Source organism: Perca fluviatilis, chromosome 23 (genome assembly GCF_010015445.1).
Source record: "Perca fluviatilis chromosome 23, GENO_Pfluv_1.0, whole genome shotgun sequence".
Lineage (NCBI taxonomy): Eukaryota > Metazoa > Chordata > Actinopteri > Perciformes > Percidae > Perca > Perca fluviatilis.
Genome location: NC_053134.1, coordinates 26,393,321 through 26,416,628, shown reverse-complemented (window position 1 = coordinate 26,416,628; position 23,308 = coordinate 26,393,321). Strand labels below are relative to the sequence as shown.

The 23,308-nt window shown below is 44.5% G+C and overlaps 1 protein-coding gene across 2 annotated transcripts in view; it reads right to left on the bottom strand.

The window, feature by feature from the left end:
• The window catches only part of braf (B-Raf proto-oncogene, serine/threonine kinase), a 40,230-nt gene that overhangs the window by 10,416 nt on the left and 6,506 nt on the right, over window positions 1-23,308 (bottom strand). Inside the window, exons 2-10 of one of the 2 annotated variants that reach the window (XM_039792278.1) lie at window positions 19,862-19,963; window positions 18,995-19,282; window positions 18,599-18,702; window positions 16,715-16,817; window positions 16,382-16,530; window positions 13,432-13,551; window positions 5,221-5,380; window positions 3,380-3,419; window positions 2,285-2,404 (exon numbers count right to left, since the gene is read on the bottom strand). In XM_039792278.1, the coding sequence (XP_039648212.1) occupies window positions 2,285-2,404; window positions 3,380-3,419; window positions 5,221-5,380; window positions 13,432-13,551; window positions 16,382-16,530; window positions 16,715-16,817; window positions 18,599-18,702; window positions 18,995-19,282; window positions 19,862-19,963 (1,186 nt within the window). The remainder of the gene's footprint in view (window positions 1-2,284; window positions 2,405-3,379; window positions 3,420-5,220; window positions 5,381-13,431; window positions 13,552-16,381; window positions 16,531-16,714; window positions 16,818-18,598; window positions 18,703-18,994; window positions 19,283-19,861; window positions 19,964-23,308) is intronic. The other variant, XM_039792277.1, reaches the window with a different exon arrangement.

Sequence of the window (23,308 nt, the reverse complement as noted above, 5' to 3'; positions counted from 1 at the left end):
AAGACCTCTACGAGGCTGGCATATCTGCATCCTTCACAGAGCTCTCCTCCAGCTATGATTTGCCTAAATCACACCTCGTTCACTTTTTACAGATTAAGGACTTTGTCAAGAAGACATTTCCCCACTTCCCAAACCACCCCCCGAAACCCTGACTGACTCCCTCTTGGCGACAGACCCAGACCGGAAGAAAGGAGTTTCAACATTGTACGACCTATTATGCCCGACTTCGACGAACCCTCGTACGTGGACAAAAGCGGTACGGGAGGGCGATCTGAACACGACTATTACAGACCAACAATGGGACCGTGCTCTGGCTATGGTTCACTCATCCTCCACATGTGGCCTAATCCAAGGCAAGGTCCTTCATAAAGTCCAATACACAAAACGCAAACTTGTCTAAAATATACTCCACTGTCTGGGACGCCTGTCACAGGTCCTGCCAGCCATACTCATATGTTCTGGTCTTGCCCCAAACTAACAACTATTTGGATGGGCTTTGGATCTTGCTCAACTGGAAGCTTTCCTGCCAAAACCGTTGGATTAAAGAGGTGCTCGACAATTTAAAGCTGGAGAAGCTTAGATCTTCTTTGAAAGGCTCCATCTCGACATTCTTAGAGACGTGGAACCCTTTCCTAGAACTCGTTGAATCCCTCAGCTTATTGATTTGGAGGACTGAGCTCCTTCTGGACTGCTGCAGTCTTTTTCTTTTTGTCTCCCCTCTATCCTTTTTATTTTGTCTATCTTTTTACTTTTGTCTTTTAGATGTTGTGTGTCCTTTGGTGTGTGTTTGTCAGCGTGCATGGGTATGTGATGTCTGTCCCCATTTTGGACCTGTGCTGGGTATGGATTTGAAGGGAAGTGACGTTCCGGTTCCGCTGTGCTGCATTTACCTTGTTCGTCATGCTGTGTCACTTCCTAATGTTAAAATCAAAATAAATAAAAGTTTGAAAAAAAAAATAAATAAAAAGGTGCTCTAAGCAATGTTGGGTGACGTTACATCTTGTTGACGTTCGAAGTATTATCAAACAAAACTGAGGCTAGCTCGCCCCTCTCTCCTCCTCATCCCGTCCCCTCCCCCTCCCTTCTACGCACTACTCATTTAGCTGGTTAAACATCTAGAAAACAACCGTCTTTTTAAACTGATCGAAATGTGGAAACTGGGGTAGGTCATCAGAAGTTTGACGGACTTGACTTGTGACGTCTAGCAGCGACTCAACTTGCTTGGTTCCCACCACGGTGACGACAGGTAGGTTTAGATGCATCTACTGTACCAGATTACATAATAGATAACGATAAAGCTAATTATGAGCTAGTTTGAGTCCGTTAAGCTTAATTTGACTTCACTTTGTGATGTTTTCAATCTTTTAAATTTGTAATATTTCATGAATAACGACTCCATGCACATGCAAGTTAGCGCACATCATCATCTGAACTTTGTGACTAGGCAGTAGCTTCTTTTGCAACTATAGCTACCATTATAAATATAGCACAATTTTTGATTATTTTTGGGTAACCGGGTATCAAGGATGGCACTGATATGCCATCTTAATAAATGTGTCACTTCTCCGACCGACTGGTTGCAGTTTATCAGTCTTCATTTCTATAGAAACGAGAAACATTTGGGACTAGGTTTGGTACATGTTTGGTGCAAACATATGTTTAAAACTATGTAGGCCACAAATATAGGACTGGAGTTACATTTTTAGATAGATACACAGAGATTATATACTGTAGATAGATTTTTGGTCAGAATTATTGCAAGCCCCAGCTGACAGAACACACTGTCCGAATTTCATTGAAGAAATATTTATGGCGAACTTACCCTTTTAAAATACTTGAAGTCATGGTGATAATGTTCTCTGTTAAATCAAGCAGCCATCTAAACAAATGCAGTTATGTGTGTGCCTTCCCAGAGTAGTAGGTATTTCATATGAGCACATTTTGATTGTGACTAAAGCCTGGTGTCAGAACAAGTGATGCCACTTGCATTAGTTGAAATTTTACGAGTGTGATGCCATGAAATAGATCTTAACAATTTCTGATTATTATTGCCTGTTAACTTGATAATGAGGAGCATTTCAGCAATCAAAGCCCCATCCCTAGATCCAGAGCAGTGTGTGATCAGAGCAGTGGTGTGTGGTACAGAGAGCATGTGAGGACAAAGGGAGAAGAAAGAAGAGGGGGTGGACACACACACAGTGGATGTGACACAGGGGGGGGGTTGGTGTGTGGTGAGGGGGTGTGGGAAGGTGAAGGACACAGGAACACACAGAGGCCTAACTACCTCGGAAAACAGGCTCGGGCTCAAAATCAAACACTATGTCATTGGGGTAGGAGTATAGGAGGGGGCTTGAGGTCCGTGTTCGGTGCTTCCTCAAGCAGCGGGCGGGGTGGGTCGGGGGGGCTGCAGGGCAAAGAGAAACAGACAGACCATCACTGCTACTCCCCCTGCCCCTCTCACCTCTGACTAACCACCGGAGAGGCCTCCTCCCACACGACATGTGCTCGTCACACGGCTTTCACACGGCTACATTTACTTTGAGATGGATGGAATACATTTCACGGTCAACGTTTTGGGAAATGTTCTGATTTGCTTTCTTTCTGAGTGAGGTGTTCGGATTGATATCAACGTCATGTCTGTGTGTTAAGCACAGAGCAGGAGTTAGGATGTGGTTAGCCTAGCTTAGCATAAAGACGGGAAGCAGGTGGAAATCCATGGATGTACTATCAGCAGACGCGGTGGGCGGCCCACCTGAAATCCAGCTTAGAGTGAGTGGTAGCCTACTTACAAAAAGAAAGCATATTTCCCAAAATGTTGAACTGTCGCTTTAAGTAAATTACTAGTCTGATACGAAGAAGTGGTCAGAGGCGGTATGTTTCTAGGACTTTTAGGAAACTAAAATGAGTTCCCTTATCAAAAGAATGTGGCCTAATCAATCATCTTTACATCGTCAAGACTACAACCTGATTTACGGACAGACCTTTGGTGATTTTAATTGCACTAAACCTTTGTAATGAAGGTGAAAGATTCAGCGAGCTGCGAGTATTAGGAGGAGCTCGGCAGTTCTGTTCTTCCAGAAACCCTGACCCACAGATGGGAATAAACGTGCGTCCTCATCTACTGCTCTCAGTGACTGGACTTCATACACACAGACATTCACATACATAAATACACACATACACACACACACACACACACACACACACACACACACACACACACACACACACACACACACACACACACACACACACACACACACACACACACACACACACACACACACACACACACACACACACACACACACACACACACACGACCCAGACGCAGGATGGTGGGAATAAAGCCACATAAAGAGTCTCTTCTGAGCCTTACCTCCATCGGACCTCGGCAAGCCCTGATCCCGAATCAGGTCCTGAAAGGGAAGGAGAAGAGAAATGAATATGCAAAACACTTTTCACACTCACAACTGACTGTACTGCACGGTTCACTGGAAAGTTTACTGCCGCAGCTGGAGGTGCATTCATGTTTTATTCATGTGTGTTCATGAACGTGTGTTCGCAGACATTTTCATGACTCCCACTTCACGAACATCCGTCCACATCCTGGGAAGCAGAGTCTGAGCTCGAACGCAAACTATGTCACTGCTTTCACTTTTTCTAACCGATCAAGTTCAAACAAATGAGAACAGACACGTCATTTGTTCTAGTTCATTTGAACGCAACCCCTGTATCCTAATTCTTTTAAGATATTTATCAGGGCTTTTTCCTTTATTCAAACAGCTAAAGAGAGACATGAAATGGGGGGAGAGAGAGAGAGAGAGAGAGAGAGAGAGAGAGAGAGAGATAGAGAGAGAGGAGATGACATGCAGCAAGGCCTTGGGTCGGATTCTAACCCGGGCCGCTGGCAAGGCTGAGCCTACATGGGGTGCGCGCTCTACCGGGCCGCCCCACCTGTGTGCTCATTCTAAACTCTGCTGTAGAATTGAAGTTGACAAGCTAGCAGATGTGTAGCAGTGGTAATGTTAATTAAGGCCAGTTGCATTAGAAAAGGCAACAAACAGCCTTACCTTTACAAAAAAGCACTGAACTGACTGTAAACGAGGCTAGCTCGCCCCTCCCTCCTCCTCATCCCGTCCCCTCCCAAACCTTTCCACGCACTAACCCCCTAACCCCCAATCCCCAAATCCTTCTTGTCAGTTATTGGCTGGAACACTGTTTGTTATGTTTGGTGGTGCAGGTTGGCCAGTTTGTTTTTGTTGGCGTTTGTGGAGCCTGGGCTGTCTACAGAGACCGTGTTTTTTTACAGTGTGTTCAGGGGACAGACAGCTAGCAGATAGTGAGGAGATGTTTTTTACAGTGTGTTCAGAGGACAGGCAGGTAGTGAGGAGATGTTTTTTACATTGTGTTCAGAGGACAGGCAGCTAGCAGATAGTGAGGAGATGTTTTTTTACAGTGTGTTCAGGGGACAGGCAGATAGCAGATAGTGAGGAGATATTTTTTACAGTGTGTTCAGAGGACAAGCAGGTAGTGAGGAGATGTTTTTTACATTGTGTTCAGAGGACAGACAGCTAGCAGATAGTGAGGAGATGTTTTTTTACAGTGTGTTCAGGGGACAGGCAGCTAGCAGATAGTGAGGAGATGTTTTTTACAGTGTGTTCAGGGGACAGGCAGCTAGCAGATAGTGAGGAGATGTTTTTACAGTGTGTTCAGGGGACAGGCAGCTAGTAGATAGTGAGGAGATGTTTTTACAGTGTGTTCAGGGGACAGGCAGCTAGCAGATAGTGAGGAGATGTTTTTACAGTGTGTTCAGGGGACAGGCAGCTAGCAGATAGTGAGGAGATGTTTTTACAGTGTGTTCAGGGGACAGGCAGCTAGCAGATAGTGAGGAGATGTTTTCATGCATGTGACAAAAAATGTTGTAGCTTAAAAAACACATGACATCGCTTAGAGCACCTTTAAACATTCACAAAAAAGGTCATTGTTGTCAAAAAGTAACGGATGATAGCTGCTACATGACGAGGGCATCCTGGAGGCTCTAGAATCTGCCAAATATAACCAGCTTGTAGTTGGTTAGCTCCCGTTCTCCGGTTAAAGAGTGTCAATGAGAGAAATCAGCTGCTCTTTGGTTGGAACGAACCCTGCGGAGCCATTATGGCAATTCATAGTAACGGTTGAGAAGCACACGTCTATCAGAGTCAGAAAGAGCAGACTCACATCGATGTTGACCGGCTCGATTGTGTTGATATGGACGTTTGGGGCAGAGGAGGAGCGGTCCCGCTGGCCAAACTGGTTGCGGTGGTCCTCCTCGTTGGGCCGGAAACTGGGTGGGATGGGTATGGACTTGGACGGGGACACAGTGGCGTGGCATATAGACCTGGAACCAGGAATTAGGTCAGTGAAAAGTAGACAGACTTGCAGGTGACAAATTTACTTTTTTTGTGATTAACATATATATTTTTTTAACAACATACGAAACTCAAAATATGAGTTCTCAAAAATGAATGCCCCCCCCTTTGTCATTACCACCCACCCAGACAAAAATCAAGAAAAGATGAGAAGGAGCCCTCCAGAAAGCCTTTTCTAGTATATACATCCAATCTGGCAAACCGAATATGAAAGTTTTTCAAACGTTGCCACCCTAGCCATCTCACAAGCCCACTCTTGGATTGACGGCAGCCCTTCATTCTTCCATCCTCTTAAAATAATAGTCTGGCTGTCATTAAACTAGTCTGGACCCAGCTTGTTGGAGCCATTCATGTTATTTTATGTTATGTCATATTTCGTAGGAATGATTAATTATGGTTTGTTATGATAGGCTGCTTGTCATGGGTGTTTTGTGAATGGGGTAAGCATATGACGTTTCAGCTCCTCCCATTTTGGGCTGATCACCTATATAGGTGGTAGTGTGTGCGAATGATTCTGATGAATGAGCTGGCGGGAGTAGAAGGGACACAGTTTTTTGACCGTGGTCGTGACAATTATATGTAACAGAAAGAACTACAAACATAATAAACGTTTACGTTTTTTGCAAATCAGCTGCCACGCGTCCGAGACAATCTTTACTCCCGACATAGTGGCCCCCGGGAAAAGTTTCGCCGGAGGCCGCAACATTAAGTCAAAAAACTCCCATGGATTAAACTCTGGATGTCGGAACCTTTCACGGATGTAGGATTTTCGGCTTTGAAACGCCAATATAAGGACAAAGCATCGGAAGGATTGGCCCATCCTGCAGCACTCCGGTCCGTGAGTAAATGTTTATTCCCTGACGAGCTTCGGAATTACGGACTTTCTCATTCAAAATAACACAAGCAAACATTTCGGAGGATGTTATTATGAACATTGTTTACGTCTAGTGTTGGAAATAGATCGCGGGAATAATCGCAAATAAAGACTGAGACGGAGATGTGTGCGTAAACTGAACAATAAATCTCTGAAACAATGGATGAGGAAAACTTAAAAGCTTTAACCGCGAGACGCGGTGGAAAACTGGGTGAGTGTACACGAAAGATGAATGAATCAAAGGGTTTGTTTGATGCTGGTTCAAGTGTCGTAATGATTATTGAGAGTCTTGCTGCATTAAAAACCGCAATGGATGACTTTGCTGACGCGCATGGAAACGTTGAGGCTTTAATGTCCGATGAGGAAAAGGATAAGGATCACGCTGAATGGTATGAACCTAAAATGACGGTGTTTGAGGATTACATAAAACGTGTTGAGGACTGGACAAGATATGCATTAAAACCACAAAGGGGTATAGTAGAGATTGCTCCCGAAGACAGCGTGTCTAAGGCAGGATCAAAGGCCTCCTCTGTGTCTTCCCTACGTGCACAAGCTGCAGCTGAGAGGGCAGCCCTCGCAGCAAAAGCAGCAGGTTTGCAGCAAAAACATGCACTCGAGCTCGAAAAGGCACAAATCCAGAGCAAAATGGAAATGATTGAGCTTCAAACTAATATTGCTGCAGCTGATGCAAAATTACATGCATTGGAGAGCTATGATTCCAGCGTCCAACTGCAATCCACTGGGGACTTTGTTACGCAATCACAAGGAGATGGGATGAATGAATACCTTCAGGAATATGTGGAAAATACAGTGTCTGTCAGAGCCATCATCTGTTCAGTACACACAGCTTGGAGCAGTCCCTAAAACACCTCTACAGAGAATGATGGAGGAGGAACCGATATGTCCAAAACCAAGAATGCACACACTTAAAGCTCGACCAGCACTTCATGCACAGACCGCAGCGACAATTAATGTGGGTCGGCCTACAATAAACAGCCATGTCCCCCCATATGATCCTCAGCCTGGACAACAACCGCCCAACACACAACATGACCTTGCAGATTTAATCAGACTCTAACAAAGACAAGCATCTATTCCCTCTAGAGAAATACCAATCTTCGATGGTGATATCTTGAGCTACCGTCCATTCATCCAAGCCTTTGAACACTGTGTGGAAAGAAAGACCGATAATGATTTGGACCGGCTGTACCTCCTCGAGCAATACACAAATGGCCAGCCAAAAGAGCTGGTTCGAAGCTGCCTGCATATGGATGCCAATCTGGGATATAGGGAAGCTAAACGCCTTCTTAGTGTTCATTTTGGTGACCCGTATCGCCTCAGCGCTGCCTATATCAATAAGGCCTTAAACTGGAATAATATAAAGGCTGAGGATGGTAAGGAGCTCCACAGCTATGCCCTGTATTTGCGAAGCTGTTGGAATGTGGCAAGAGATCTACCAGATATGACAGAGCTCGACACCCCTTCCAAGTTAAAGTTGATTTTGTCAAAACTGCCATACAAGCTACGGGAGCGATGGAGAGCTAAAGCGTGTGAGATACAGGAAAGTACACAAAGAAGAGCAAAATTCCAACATGTTGTGGAGTTCACAGAAAGGCAGGCCAGGATGCTGTGTGATCCAGTGTTCGGTTCTATGCAGGAGTCAACAACTAAAATGTTGAAAGGTACCGAACAGAAACGGCCTGTGAGCAAGAAAGGCTTCGCCACCACAATAGCCCCGGTAGCAGCCCATACAGAGCAAGGTGATGAAACAACAATTCAGTCAGCAAATCGCACTGAAAACCCAAGAGCGGCTTACGCTAAACCATGCCTAGCACAGCAGGAGACCACTTTATGGAATCTTGTCACCGGATGGCGGTAAAACAACACAAAGAAAAGGTTCTGTTCTTAAAGGATAATGGAATGTGTTTCGCTTGCCTTATCAAGGGCCACATGAGTAATGCATGCAAGAAACGTCTGACCTGCCAGATATGCAAGAAAAGACACCCTACGATCCTGCATATCCAACAAGTCCAAGTCCCACTCGGACGGCCTTCTATGCATCAGTCCAACCGTAATGGCCAAGCTAAGCATTCCACAGTTCCCACAGCTAGCAGCAGTAATCCAGTAGCTATTGCAATGTCTACGAAGCATACTGGGGCCGGTGTCTCTGACTGCAAGCTTGCGATCGTGCCAGTAAGAATTAAGTCTGGCAAGAGCAACCGGGTCATCCAAACCTATGCGTTTCTGGACCCAGGGAGTTCTGCATCCTTTTGCACGGACAAGCTGATGGAAGAACTGCACGTAGAAGGTAGAAGAACAGGAATCCTACTTAGAACTATGGGACAAGAACAAGTCGTGGATACACATAAAGTGAAAGGATTAGAGGTGAGCAGCCTTGAAGGGACAGCGTTTATTGAACTACCTGAAGTCTTCACGCAAACCAACATACCAGTGAGCCATGAAAACATCGCTACAGAGGAGGACATACGAAAGTGGCCATATCTGAAGGATGTTCTACTTACCACCATTAACGCTGACATCGGTCTGCTCATTGGAGCCAATGCCCCACGGGCTTTAGAACCATGGGAAATCATACACAGCCAAGGAGACGGGCCTTATGCTGTAAGGACCCTTTTAGGATGGATCATCAATGGCCCGTCGAGTGTTGGTTCACTTACCGATGAAACAGACCGACCGTGCGTTTCCTGCAATAGAATCTCTGTGGCTTGTCTAAAGGAACTGCTCACTAAGCAGTACAATGAAGACTTCCCAGAAAAGGCCTGTGAAGAACAAGCAGAGCCGTCTTTTGAGGACAAGAAGTTCCTGGAAATAGCTGACGAGTCAGCCGTTAAAAAGGATGGTCACTACGAAATGCGGTTGCCCTTTCGAGACGACAACGTGACTATGCCAAACAACAAGGCCGTAGCAGAGCTGCGAGCCATGACTCTACGAAGAAAACTCCTGAAGAATGAGGCTTTTCATTCGGACTACATATGTTTTATGAATGCCATGTTTGACCAAGGCCATGCTGAGAAGGTGCCGAACGACGAGCTGTCCAGATGCAATGGTAGAGTGTGGTATATACCCCACCATGGGGTCTACCATAAGAAGAAAAGGAAAATCTGTGTAGTATTTGATTGTACTGCATCATTTCAGGGCACCTCATTAAACAGTCAGCTACTGCAAGGACCCGATCTGACAAACACCCTCCTGGGCGTCCTCCTCCGGTTCAGACAGGAACCTGTTGCCATCATGGCGGATATTGAGAGGATGTTCCACCAAGTCCGAGTGCCTGAAAATTATGTTGACCTTTTATGTTTCCTGTGGTGGCCTAATGGTGATGTCAACAAGCCTCTCACAGAATACAGAATGGTGGTGCATCTCTTTGGTGCAGTCTCCTCGCGGAGCTGTGCTAATTATGCTTTAAAAAGAACTGCCAAAGACAACAAGGATAAAGTGGCCACAGACGTGCTGAACACCATCAAGAATCATTTCTATGTCGACGACTGTCTGAAATCCGTCGCCTCCGAGAAGCAGGCCATACGCCTAGTTAATGATCTTAGAGTGACATGCGCAACAGGAGGCTTCAGATTAACCAAATGGGTGAGCAACAGTAGCCATGTGCTAGCTTCAGTCCCAGACAAAGATAGAGCTCTGAAGGAAATCACAGACGTCAATCTGGAAAGGAGCGAGCTACCACTAGAGCGTGCTCTAGGCATCCAGTGGAACATTAACTCCGACACCTTCTGTTTTAAAGTCTCTCAAAAACAGCAGCCCTATACACGGCGGGGCATACTCTCAGTTACAAATTCTGTGTATGACCCTCTCGGATTTTTGGCGCCTGTGATCCTTCTAGCGAAGAGGATACTGCAAGAGCTCTGCAGAGGAAGCTGTGGATGGGATTCTGGGATTTCACTTTCCTTTACCAAAAGGTGGGAGTCATGGTTGGGTGGCCTGGATCACCTGAAAAGCCTAAACATCAGCAGATGCTACTGGCCGCATAATTTTGGGCCGCTTCATAAGGCCCAGCTGCACCATTTCTGCGATGCCAGTGAGGTGGGATACGGCACTGCAAGCTAACTGAGTCTCAGTACTACCGGAGGCCTCATTCACATTGCCTTCGTGATGGGCAAAGGAAGAGTTGCACCACTGAAACCAGTCACCATCCCCAGGCTGGAACTGGCAGCTGCAGTACTGGCTGTGCGAATTAACAGAATGCTGGAAAAGGAGCTTGAATATGCATTTCAGCCACCGGTCTACTGGACTGACAGTACCGCGGTCATCAAGTACATCTGTAATGACACCTGCCGCTTTTAAACATACATGGCTAACAGAGTATCTACCATCAGAGAACTGTCAGAAAAATCTCAATGGCGATACGTAAACAGCTCCCTCAACCCTGCAGACGACGCCTCCAGGGGCTTAACAGCTGAAGCATTCCTGAAATCCAAACGATGGTTGAATGGGCCATCCTTTCTAGAACAGCCAGAGGAGGATTGGCCAAAGCACCCAGAGATTACCACCACTCTTTCCGACGATGACCCAGAGATCAAGAAGACTGTTGCAGCTGTGGCTCACGATCCAGTCATCGAATTCATACAACACTTCTCCTCATGGGATCACCTTAAAAGAGCTACCACAAGACTTCTACAATTCAAAGACCTACTTATGCACTTGAGTAGGAGGAGGAAGGAAACCCCAATGGCTCACCAACAGCTCGGATCCAGGATAACACCTAAGGTGCAGGTCCATGAACATCCATCAGTTGAAGACCTCCCACGGGCTGAAGAGGCGCTCTTACGGTACATCCAAAGCCAACATTTCTCAGAGGAGATTTCCGCACTGGAAACTGGAAGGACTGCTGTTAAGAAGTCCAGCAGACTTTACAAGCTCGACCCTTTTCTTTCTGAGGGAATACTGAGAGTAGGTGGAAGGCTGAATAGGATGGCTATGCCTGAGGAATTCAAGCATCCTGCTATTCTACCAAAAGCCAGCCATCTAACCAGACTGCTACTCAAACACATACACATTTCAGTGGGCCATGGTGGGAGAAATCTAATGCTTTCAAAGCTTCGCCAGAAATACTGGGTTATTAGAGCAAATTCTGCCACCAGAAAGATAATAAAAGACTGCGTATTCTGCAGACGCTGGCACGCTCAACCTAGTGTGCAGAAGATGTCAGACCTGCCTTTAAATCGCATAACCCCAGATCACCCTCCCTTCACCTATGTGGGAGTTGACTACTTCCGCCCAATTGAAGCAAAAAGGGGACGGACTGTGGTGAAAAGGTACGGAGTCTTATTCACCTGTCTTGTCAGCAGGGCAGTCCATCTGGAGCTAGCCTTTTCTCTGGACTCCAATTCCTGCATCTCTGCCCTACGAAGATTCATGTGCAGAAGAAGGTCAAAGAAATGGTTTCCGACAATGGAACGAACTTCGTGGGAGCTGAACGTGAGCTGAGAGAATCCCTTGCTCTTCTGAATCACGACGAGATCCAGCTGGACCTGTCGACAAAGGGCATCAGGTGGATTTTTAATCCTCCCTTTGGCTCACACCATGGAGGCTCATGGGAGAGACTCATCCGGACCATCAAGAAGGTCCTCTACTCTATTGTCAGGCAGCAAGTCCTGGATGATGAGAACCTGCAAACCATCTTCTGCGAAGTAGAGACTATCCTGAATGATAGGCCCATCAATGCGGTTTCGGACGATCCTAGTGATCCAGAGGCCCTCACACCTAACCATCTGCTCCTGCTGAAAGGACAACCCCTGCTGCCACCAGGTGTGTTTAGGAAAGAAGACTGCTATTCCAGACGAAGATGGAGACAGGTGCAGTACCTTGCTGACCTGTTCTGGAAGCGCTGGGTTAAAGAATATCTTCCGCTGATGCAGGAGAGGCAAAAGTGGAACGTGGTGAAAAGGAATCTAAAAGCAGATGATATAGTAATGTTTGTGGACGAGACTTCGCCACGCAATTCCTGGCTGATGGGAAGAATAGTTGAGACGATCCCAGACAGCAGAGGCCATGTCAGACGGGTCAGGATACGTACCAGGAGCAAAATCCTGGAGAGACCCATTACCAAGCTATGCCTTCTACTGGAGACTTGACTCTGACTGACCACAACGCTGATCTTTCCCTACCCTTTCCCTTCCAAGGAACCTATTTTGGGGATTTACTTTTTTACGTTTTTTGAACCTTTATTCCAAGAACTCAGAGTTGGACTAGGCTATATGACCCTAACCCTTTCTTTTGGATATTGGACTATGGCAGTTTCTTGCCCCCAGAAGGTGGACCATAAATAAAAAAAAAATGAACTAGTCCGATGATGGCTCCGTGCTTACAATAATAATTGTAATTGCCTTGTATTGCCGACAATTATATATATTATATATTATATTGCCGGGATGTTGGAGCCATTCATGTTATTTTATGTTATGTCATATTTCGTAGGAATGATTAATTATGGTTCGTTATGATAGGCTGCTTGTCACGGGTGTTTTGTGAATGGGGTAAGCATATGACGTTTCAGCTCCTCCCATTTTGGGCTGATCACCTATACAGGTGGTAGTGTGTGCGAATGATTCTGATGAATGAGCTGGCGGGAGTAGAAGGGACACAGTTTTTTGACCGTGGTCGTGACAATTATATGTAACAGAAAGAACTACAAACATAATAAACGTTTAAGTTGTTTGCAAATCAGCTGCCACGCGTCCGAGACAATCTTTACTCCCGACATAGTGGCTCCGGGAAAAGTTTCGCCGGAGGCCGCAACACAGCTTCTTATGTGCTTATCCATCCCGTTTAAGATTGACCCATCTCCCAGAACAAATAATCTTGGGCTGAATGGAACCTGGGTCCCTGCAATCTGACATAGCTTATGTATCCTGGTCCAAAATTCCTGGACCTTATCACAGGACCATAGGACATGAAATAATTGGCCGTCCTCTTGTCTAACATTTCCAACAATTTGGTAGGTCTCTTAATCCAAGTCTAAACAATCAGGAGGGAGTCCAATAGAAGGGATGCATAATCTTGAACTGAATGAGGGCAACGGGGTTGTTTTAAAAAATAAAAATAAATAAAAAGACTAGAGAAGCACATTAAGAGGAGAATGACTCATGTGGCATGTGAAGGCGGAGGACTCACCCGGTGGAGTCGGATGGGGGGAGTGATGGACAGGCCTCGGACACAGGGGTGGTTCCCTCCGACGAGACCTCCTCCTGGGTGAACGGGTGATGCTCGAAGAACTTGGACACAAGCAACAAGCTGCGGAACACACATCATCAGAAAGACTTGTTAATTATTCAGTCAGTCCTTCGGGCTGGGCATACCTAGAACTGAATCAGGAGACACTAGATGGACAAAAATAATAAAAGCCATGTGACAGATACGGCTGACTGCTCTGCCATTATTAGGCTATGGAATCTTGATTTGTAAAGATCAACACATTGGTTGTATGCCCTGACACCTGTGATTTACATTTTTGGGAAGTTTTACATTTGGAATATACCACACTAAGGTCATATGGTCAAATTGAAATAATTTATTTTTAAATGTAATAACAACTTATTTAACCAGTCAATTGGGAACAAACTGTTAAGCAACCAAAAGAAGAGCCACTGGCACAAGGGAACTTGACAACAACAGCTTGACTTTCTGAATGCACTCCGACAGTGTCTGGAAAAATGCCGCTGCAAGCTACCGGTAAGCTGCGCTGTCGTCTCTGAAGTGTTGCAGTTTTTTTTTAATCTTCTGTAGATGTGAGCAAGTATGCGGGGGTGGAGAGAAAAAGAAATACCGGGAGAATCGCAGATCCTGTTTTTGAGGATTGCAATTGAAAGCTCATTATGATCGATTATGAATGGAAAGCCTGACAGCTGAGATCATCCTGAGTCTGGCAACCTTAAAAGAGTACTCAACTCATTCAGCATCGCACACTTACAACACGTCGGACTCACACTGGACAGTTAAAAAAAAAAAAAAAAAAAGAGGATCAAAATCGATGCAGCAGAACCAGAAATATGGTTGTTGTGATTCCACAGATTCTTCTTCCTTCTAAAAACCTGGTGCCTACATTACCCACAGTGCAACTCAAAAGTTCAGTCAGATATTTGGGTGTGTGATGCTTTAACGGCTAATGTAGCCTTGAGCTGCTAGCCTAAGGGCTCCTGCACACTGGTTGCGTGGCATTTTCTATGTCTTTACACACCAGAACATGTCTGATGCCGTGGCGGTGCTGCTGCTAGTCTGTACACATGTACATATGTTTCCCATTGATAAAATGAAATAATAGCGTGTTCTTCAACTTTATTTTGTCAATATTTTTGTGTTTGTACATTTATTTGCACATATTTCTTTAGAAAAATAGGCTACAGAATATTTCGTTCTGCATTTATGTCAAAACCTAGAGACTTTCAAACATCAAAATGTCATTTATTAATATGTATTCGCGTCAAAATGACATATGAACATCTTTTCCTATTCTATGTTGCCTGGAAACGCTTCCAACACGCTTGCATGTTGCGTTTGATGTGCGTGTCACGCAAGCAGTGTGTAAGCTCTAAACTGTTAACATGGGAGCCGAAATAAAAACGGACACGCCACGCAAAGGACACGCTCACGCCACGCAGCCGGTGTGCAGGAGCCCTAAAGCAGAAAAGAAAAGTGGGCTACAGAGCTCTAGTTAAGCTCACTTCTCTCTAACTCCAGCCCCAACAACGCTGACTCAAGTGACATCACTGGAGGCCATTTGTCTGACTTCACACAGCTCCCTCTGGAGACACTAAAGGCTTTATAGAACACGTGGAAACATACACTGATGTGTACAATTGCTGGATGGTTCCTCCGTTAAAATTAGTAGCTGGATCAACAAGGTAACAATATGTCGGTGTGTTATAGGGCTGGGCGATATGGAGATAATCAAATATCACAATATTTTTGACCAAATACCTCGATATCGATTGCGCCATGATATTGTAGGGTTGATGCTTTCACCAAAATATTTACACAATGAGATTTCTGATAAATCATCAATAATGTGGTTATAATGACTAAGTGGGTAAAGGTAAATAATAGAACAGTTACAACAGTCTGGTAAGTTCAGAAAAGTACATCACTTTACTGTAATGCAGCCTTTAAAACCAGGAAAAGACAACACTTATGCCATATTACGATATTAGGATATCCAAAATCTAAGACGATATCTAGTCTCATATCACGATATCGATATAATATCGATATATTGCCCAGCTCTAGTGTGTTATCATTTAAAACTCTGTTAGGCCACACAGAAGATGAGACGGTCCCACATAGGGATGCCCCCGAAACCCGGTTTTAAACGGGAACCGGTTCTAAATTAGTAATGAGGAGTATGGATAGAAGTAGTAGTATGGATACAATCCTAACAATAGCCATCCCTAGTCCCACAGAGCCTGACCACCTAAAGTCTGATATGGAACAGACCGGTGATGCGTACTGCTGACTGAGGCTTCAGCCTTCAGTAAAGCATGCAGAGTGAATCCATTTCAGTATCATATAACAGCATACGGAACCCACAGAGAGGCTGTGTGCCTACAATAAGTACTAGGTACTAGGTGAGGTGGTATTGCGTAATAAGTAACGCTATGACGGCACCGCTATAATAACCAAAATCCTGGATCACAAGGGTTGCGCAGGCATTAAGACGCACCGAGACGAGGAAACCAAATCTTCCAGGGTTTCCCCCAGAAAAGTTGCTTACCCTGGCTGGAGTCAGTGCCATAGAGATGGCAGAATTTAGCCCAATAGTTTCTGTGATAACAGAATCATGGACTGAACTGCAAAATTGAGACCGATTCTACAGGGTCCTATATTAAGTCAGTGCTAAAAGCTAACTGGAGATTCAAAAATGTGACTATGTCGGAGTTTCCAACTGTAGTTTAAAAACGTCTTAAAAATAACTGGGCCTGCAATACACTGGGGGGGAAACCCTGCATTCGGTCCGGTAGATACCGGACGTTTGGTTTTGGTACCCAACCCTCACGATGACAGGAGATTATGTACCATGACAAACGGGCAGGCTGCAGCATCCTAGGCCCCTCCCCCACATGGGACTTACTCTAGCTGGTCGTAGTTGACGCACATGAGGGGAACCTCGGTGCTGCAGCGCTGGTGGAACTTGTAGCCACAGGTCTGACAGCGGAAACCCTGGAACAGCAGCTTTCTGCAGAAGTCACAGAAGGCCAGCGTGAAGAAGGTCTTCCTCACCTGTCAAACACACACACACACACACACACACACACACACACACACACACACACACACACACACACACACACACACACACACACACACACACACACACACACACACACAATCAGGAGGCTGAGCACTAGATTTAGTATGTCATTTTATTTTCCGTTGAAGTGACATTGTGTCTAAGAGCACTCACAAAGTTGTGTGTGGTGAGCGGCACGTTCTCCAGCACTTCGACATGCAACTCCTCTCCTGTCAGCCAGGAGATGTCCGTGTCCCAGCCAATCGGCTTCTTCTCTCTGAAACAGGAAGTGCAGACTTAGGGTACAGGTGCACAAAAAGAACCACGATGCTTTGAGTAGAGATCCAGCTTTCGTTTCATTGTACAGTTGTTGTTGTTGTTGTTGTTGTTGTGGTGTCACCAAATTAAGGTCTGAGAGTATTCAGACCAGGAATTCAGGTTTACATTTTGAATAGGTGGTCAGTTCATCAAAACAATGCCTTCATTTTCTTTCTTTTCAGGAAAGCCCTTTTTATATTAGACATTTATCAAGCCACACGGCCCTGTAATTCCTGTTTCCTGAGCTGGGAGAAACTGCTAAGCCGGTCATCTCAGGAGATAGCAGGCCAGCTCCAGAGGTGGCCAGCCAGGCGGCATTCATGGGGAGCCCGGCGCGACCAAGATATAATTCCTTTTGGAGGAGAAACTTTGGAATCAGAGTTAAAATATACTAATTGCAGGTCAAATCCGTTTGTCTGGAGGTTAAGTTATGGTTTATGTTTTTATTTTTGTCTATCAATCATCAAAAAAAAAGGAAGCCTGCTGGTGGTTAGGGTTGACTTCCTCCACATTTATCAGAAACTGACTTTTAAAGCTAAAGCCTGTTACTTTCGTTATTTCCTTCTTCTCACAGTCGTGAAGAACACAGGGGCAAATGCCAGGAGTTGAGTTTTCATTCAAACAAAATGATGACTGGTGTGTTAACTGCAGGCCAAGTTAAAGGTGCTGTAGGTAGGATCGCAAAGATCCAGGACTTAGCCAAAAAATTTGAACATCAACAACTTCTTAGTCCCTCCCCCATTTTCCGCTAAAGCCCAAAACAGTCTCCTAAGCCCCTCCCCCCCACAAGGGAGAATGAATGTGTGTGCCTGAGCAGTGATTGACACACAGTTAGACCCCCCCCCCACCCCCCGGCCCTGATTGGTGCATCTGAACAGGGAGAGGTGGATTTTTGCAAATCCCACTACAGGCTGGAGGTGGAGCCAGAGGAGCTGGATTTCTTTTTTAAATGACCTGCTTCATGTAGTTCTACTGGAACATAGGGTCAGTTTCAGCAAATATGACAGAAAGTTAGTTTATAAGTCTTACCTACTGCACCTTTAATCAAAGCGCACAAAGCCAAACTGCCTGCTGAGTTACTATATGACCGGTTGCTGACAGAAATTTAAACGCAGTCCAACACAGTCAGTCCAAATAAAACGCACCGCAGCTACATTCACCTCCAGCTTACTTCACGGACAACAATACGAGCAAAATAGCCTAACCAATCTGTTTTAATATTCTGTCTAGCTCAGCTAAATAAAAAAAATAAAAAAACACCAGATCTGCAGCAGTTTGTAACCGGTAGGCTACCGGCACACAGGATCTTCACCTGTTCAGCTGACTTTACCAGATAGTCCGCGACTGTCCTGCTTTTATTACATGTGAACTCACCACAGACAGTTGCCGTGTTCATGGACTCACGCTGTGCGCTGCTGAGAGTGAACAGAGGAAACACTGCAATGGATAGTTGGCGTTATTTTAACCCTCCTGTTGTCCTCGGGTCTAATTTGACCCATTTTTGAAAAGTTTCTAAAATCAGAATTTTGGGTTTCTTTTAACCAAATTGTCAACAAAAATAACGTGGATGTGTTTATCCAGCGCCGCTTTTACACGTCATGAACCCCAGACAAGCGTGTTACAGTTAAAAGACACACTCTGAAGCGGGACGCCCTGTTGTAATGGAGACGCTAATCCCTGCCGTGCCAAGCCAAGCCAGCACGTGTATGTGAGAGGGGCCTATGTTAGCCACAGACTTACCCGTCCTGTATCCTGTAGACTGCACAGCACTCTGGGATGAGGCCTCGCATCATGAGAGCCTTCTTCAGTGAGTCTCTCACAGTCATCCCACAGCGGGCCGGCACCTGAACACAACACAGCACTCACTGAACCCACATGGTAGGCAGAAGTAGGAGCAGGCACAGGCACACACAGTTTGAGGCTGAAACTTTTGACTAGGGATAGAGCGCCCTGGCCAATTATCAGGCGTTTTTTGGCAGTTTGCAGATTATCTGCATCGGCGTTTTATTTGCCTCATAGCCGATAAAGTTAATGAATTTACTCCTTAGGTATTGAAATTGGGTATGCAATGATGAGGCATTTTTCGATATTCAATAGTATTGAATTTTGGTACCCAGCCCTAGATGTGAGACATACCACGGTCCTCTGTTTGTTGGGCAGGAAGACCCTGACGATGGGCTTCTGGGGGGAGCGAGGGTTGGCTCGGCTGGCGTCGGCGGGCGTCTGCAGCACAGCCAAGGTGTTGGGCGTTGAGGGAAAGGCCTGGGCCCCCCCTGAAACCCCACAGCCTACCATCTTGACCTCCAGGAGGGCTGGCATGGCCGACGGAGAGCAGGAGAAGTCTGTCCCGTTGCCCATGGCCTCCAGCAGCTGCTGCTCCCTCTGCTGCAGGGCGTCCAGCTTACTGGTGTACTCCTCATAGGCCTGGCAGAGGCAACACACCACACAGCTCGCACTCAACACCAACCATACCTTTAGGCCTGCAACAATTATTACATCATTGTCTTATTGCAATTAGTTTACCTAATCGCCATTTCTTTGTTTGACCGCAATGCATTGCTAACATTAGGTAAGGTCTTAAGGGGTATTAATGGTAATGGTAATTGTTGATTTTGTTTAGATGTGCCAAATTGCAAATATACTAGGGATTATTGATGTTCTATTGTCAATTTTATGTTCATTAAAGAAAAAAATACAAGGTTTATGATAATAAAGAGGCGTGGTTTAGTTCATAGGCTGTGTACCTGTGTTATTACATGACCTGGGTCATATAACCAAAAGATGTATCCTGGAATTCATTCAAAACTTTAATTTGTTTGAAAAAGTAACAAATAAATAAAAAATAAAAAAAATTATTTGACTGAAAGAGACCATTACATTGTTAGTCGCAATTATTTCTGAGACAATTATACAGCAACATTTGGAATTATTACAGCTCTACATAACGTTTATGTATTATTTACTTTTCTGAAACTGTATTCATTAAAGAAAAAACGATCTTACCTCTAGATATATGGAAGGAGGGTTGTGTTCTCCTCCAAACTTGTCCAGAAGGGCCTCTAAGTGTTCTTGTGTCAACTTTATCATCTGTTTGATATTCCAGATCTGTGGGGAAACAAAGCAAACGCTGTTAACTAAGTGACATCCTTCACTACATAAACAACAACAACCAGTGCTGGACGCCTGTAGATCCAATCTCCTGACTTCATCCCCAAAACAGGGAACTGTTGATGTCGAAAAGATGCTCGCCTAATATGCCAGGGTCATAGCCTGACAAGCCAGACACAAATCAAGATGTTGGGTCTGGGAACTCACCATTGGCAGGGCTCAATCCGAGGGGCGGGATAAACGGTTGTCTTTCAAATTCCCTCTGCACTCATAGCCAACCAGAGCAACGCTAGTTGATAGATTAAAAACTTTTGCCGTATCCGGTTGGCAAAACTCTGAACGCTAGGCCTGTAGCGACGCGTCGATGACGTCGACGTCAAAATTACGTCAACGTCATATTTTTTGTGTCGACGCTTTGCCACAGCTCGCCACCATACAGTCTATGCTCGCCACATACACGTCGGAGACCAAAACATTGCAGAATGGAAGACGAAACAGCAACCTCCTCACAGAATTCCCAACAAAGCCCTGCAAAAAGCCCCGAATAAAATAAAAAGTCCTAAAAAACAGCTTGCCCTAAATCATCGAAGGTATGAGAATACTTCAAATTTAGTCCCAAAAGTAAAGGTGTTGTTATTTGCGCTCTTTGCCAAATGGAGTTGGCATACAACACCAGCACAACAGCAATGTGGGAGCATCTGAAACGGAGGCACCCCATTGTCACTCGTGAAGGAGACAATAACAAGTAGTACTAACATTGGCTAAATTCATTTCATGTTTGCGTAGTGTGTTGTGTAGCTTAAGCTCTGCGCACTTCGGTGGTGCTAGCTAACTATCTTAACTCTCCGTGCAGTTTGTTCGTGTTAGGTTAGTAGCTAACGTTAGCTAGCTACTGGCGCCTAGACAGCTTTGTTTAGCTAACGTTAGTTATCATCAAATGTTGGCTTGAATGGTAGCTAGCTTACGGCTGCAGAACACAGCTATCTATAGTAGCTAACGTTAGCTAATGTGAACGTTAGCTACTAACCTAGCACGAACAAACTGCACAGAGAGGTAAGATGCGTTGGTTAGCCTAGCACCCCCAAAGTGCACAGCTGCTAGACTTTGTACCGGAGACATGTTGACATGTTGACATGCTGGGACTGTAAAACTGAAAACAGGAATTTTATATTGTGTTAAACACTCTCACGAATGTCTATACTGTGCACTGCACAGTGGGTTTTTTTTGCACTACAACTTGTGAATTATTTGAACAAGAGAGTTATGTTGGTACTGTAAATTTACATTACCAACATAACATAACTCTTGTTAAGAGTAAACAGATTGGCCTTTCATTTTGTATAACAGTAAAATATTTTTTTTATTTTATTTTGTGTAAAGCTGAAGATTTTTTGCTGTGCAAAACTGTTGTTTAATAAAGTATATTATTAAGATTTTTTTATATTTATTTGAGATACATTATGTTTTTTATTAATCGAGCAACAGAAAAATAATCATTATATTAATCGTCCAATTAGTCGTTTGATTAGTCGACTAATCGATAAAATAATCGCCTGATTAATCGTTCAATAAATAATCGTTTACCCCCAGCCCTACCGAACACATCTTCCTTATTTAAGAATGACTTCAGTGCCGTTCTTTGTTCTTTTCTCAAAAAAAGCTGAACTCCAAGTCTTCCAGAGTCGCGGCCAAAGACGATTCCAAAGACCGCTGTTCAGCAGCGGCCATCTTTGTTTTCAAGTAGCAGGGAATTCACGCGGAACCGTCGCAACTCTGCCGTCATTATGTTAAGCCTGCCCACCGACTCTATACACGATTTGATTGGCCTGACTAGAGTTTGGTTTTTCCAGCTCACAAGCCAACAGAGAGTTATTAGACAACCTTGGCTGCAAATTACATTTGCTGCCGCTAGGGTGGGTCTAGATATCTAGGCTACCAGGGTCAGACTACATGATAGAAAATGGTCACTGTGTCACATTAGACGGTCATATATTCCTGCCATGACTTGGCCAAGGGACATGGCCGACTACATGTTGGAGCCGGACCAATCAGAGCTTGCCGTCTTTCATATTGCGTTAATAACGAGTTGACGCAAATTCCTTTTAACGCTAGGGCTGAGGAAAATATCTGTGATTATTCGGTATCTACATAAGAGTGCCATGACATTGTCATGACACAGTCATGATGACACATGAACCATAACTTGTCCGAATGACACTTACTAATAGAAGCGTTATGTCATAAACATTTGATGACGACTTGTTTATAATGTTTATGACACGTCATGTCACTCTTACAAACAAAGTGTAACCGATTATTCTATTATCTGATCCTATATATATATATATATATATATATATAAAAAAAATAATAATTAGACAGGGTCTAAGACATGGTTACAATTAAAGGAACACAGAAATAACAGACAGCAACAAACTGAACAGCATTAAAGCAGTAGTTATAAACAATACAAAACCAGCAACATAAGAGTAAAAAGGTCTGTTTGTGCAGGACGCAGAAAGGAGGGTGTGTTATGGTTGGCTGTAGTATAAGGAGTAGAGGTGGGTTTTCAATCTAGATTGAAAAATGTCAACCGAGTGAGCGTCTTTAACATGTAGTGGGAGGCCGTTCCAGAGAGGAGGGAGAATGCTCTATAACCAACTGCTTTTTTGTTTAATAGGGGAATGACCAGGAGACCAGCATCATGGGAGCGGGGAGAGCGTGCTGGTGTATACGGTGGAATAAGCTCAGATAAATAAGCTTATCTCAAATAACTTTAGTCTCTCCTCAAGACTAAAGTTGTCTGCGTGTACTGTGGATGTGAACTGAGTTACCGCCTCAGTAATTCCTGTCTCAAACACCACTTGACCATTAAAAACTGGAATAATATCCCTTTTAAAGTACATTTAGAATGGATAAAAAAAAATGTCTGTGTGAGATCATCAACTTTTTGCTGGTGAAAGTTACAGGAGAACAGATGTTGTGCGATATGAAATATAATGAAAGCAATAATCCATGTTCAGTTATCCTCATCCCCCGTCTTCTATCATATATTCAAGAAATTATGGAGAAAAAGCTTTGCACAAGAAGATGGACAGTCCATTAAATACTGTATATGGGGGATTTCTTTTGAGTGTCCCGATTATTATGAATTATTTCTGGGAGTGAGAGCTTGTGATATCCACAGGTAACGTTTAATATAATACACGGCACATTAACGTTACCGCTGCAGTGTTTACCGTTGCACTTTAGCCTGGCAACTAGCGGCGTTTCCTTCTGCTTATAGCTTAATTCCAACAAAGCCACACAATAACATTTCAGCCTGCATGCACGTTTTGTAGG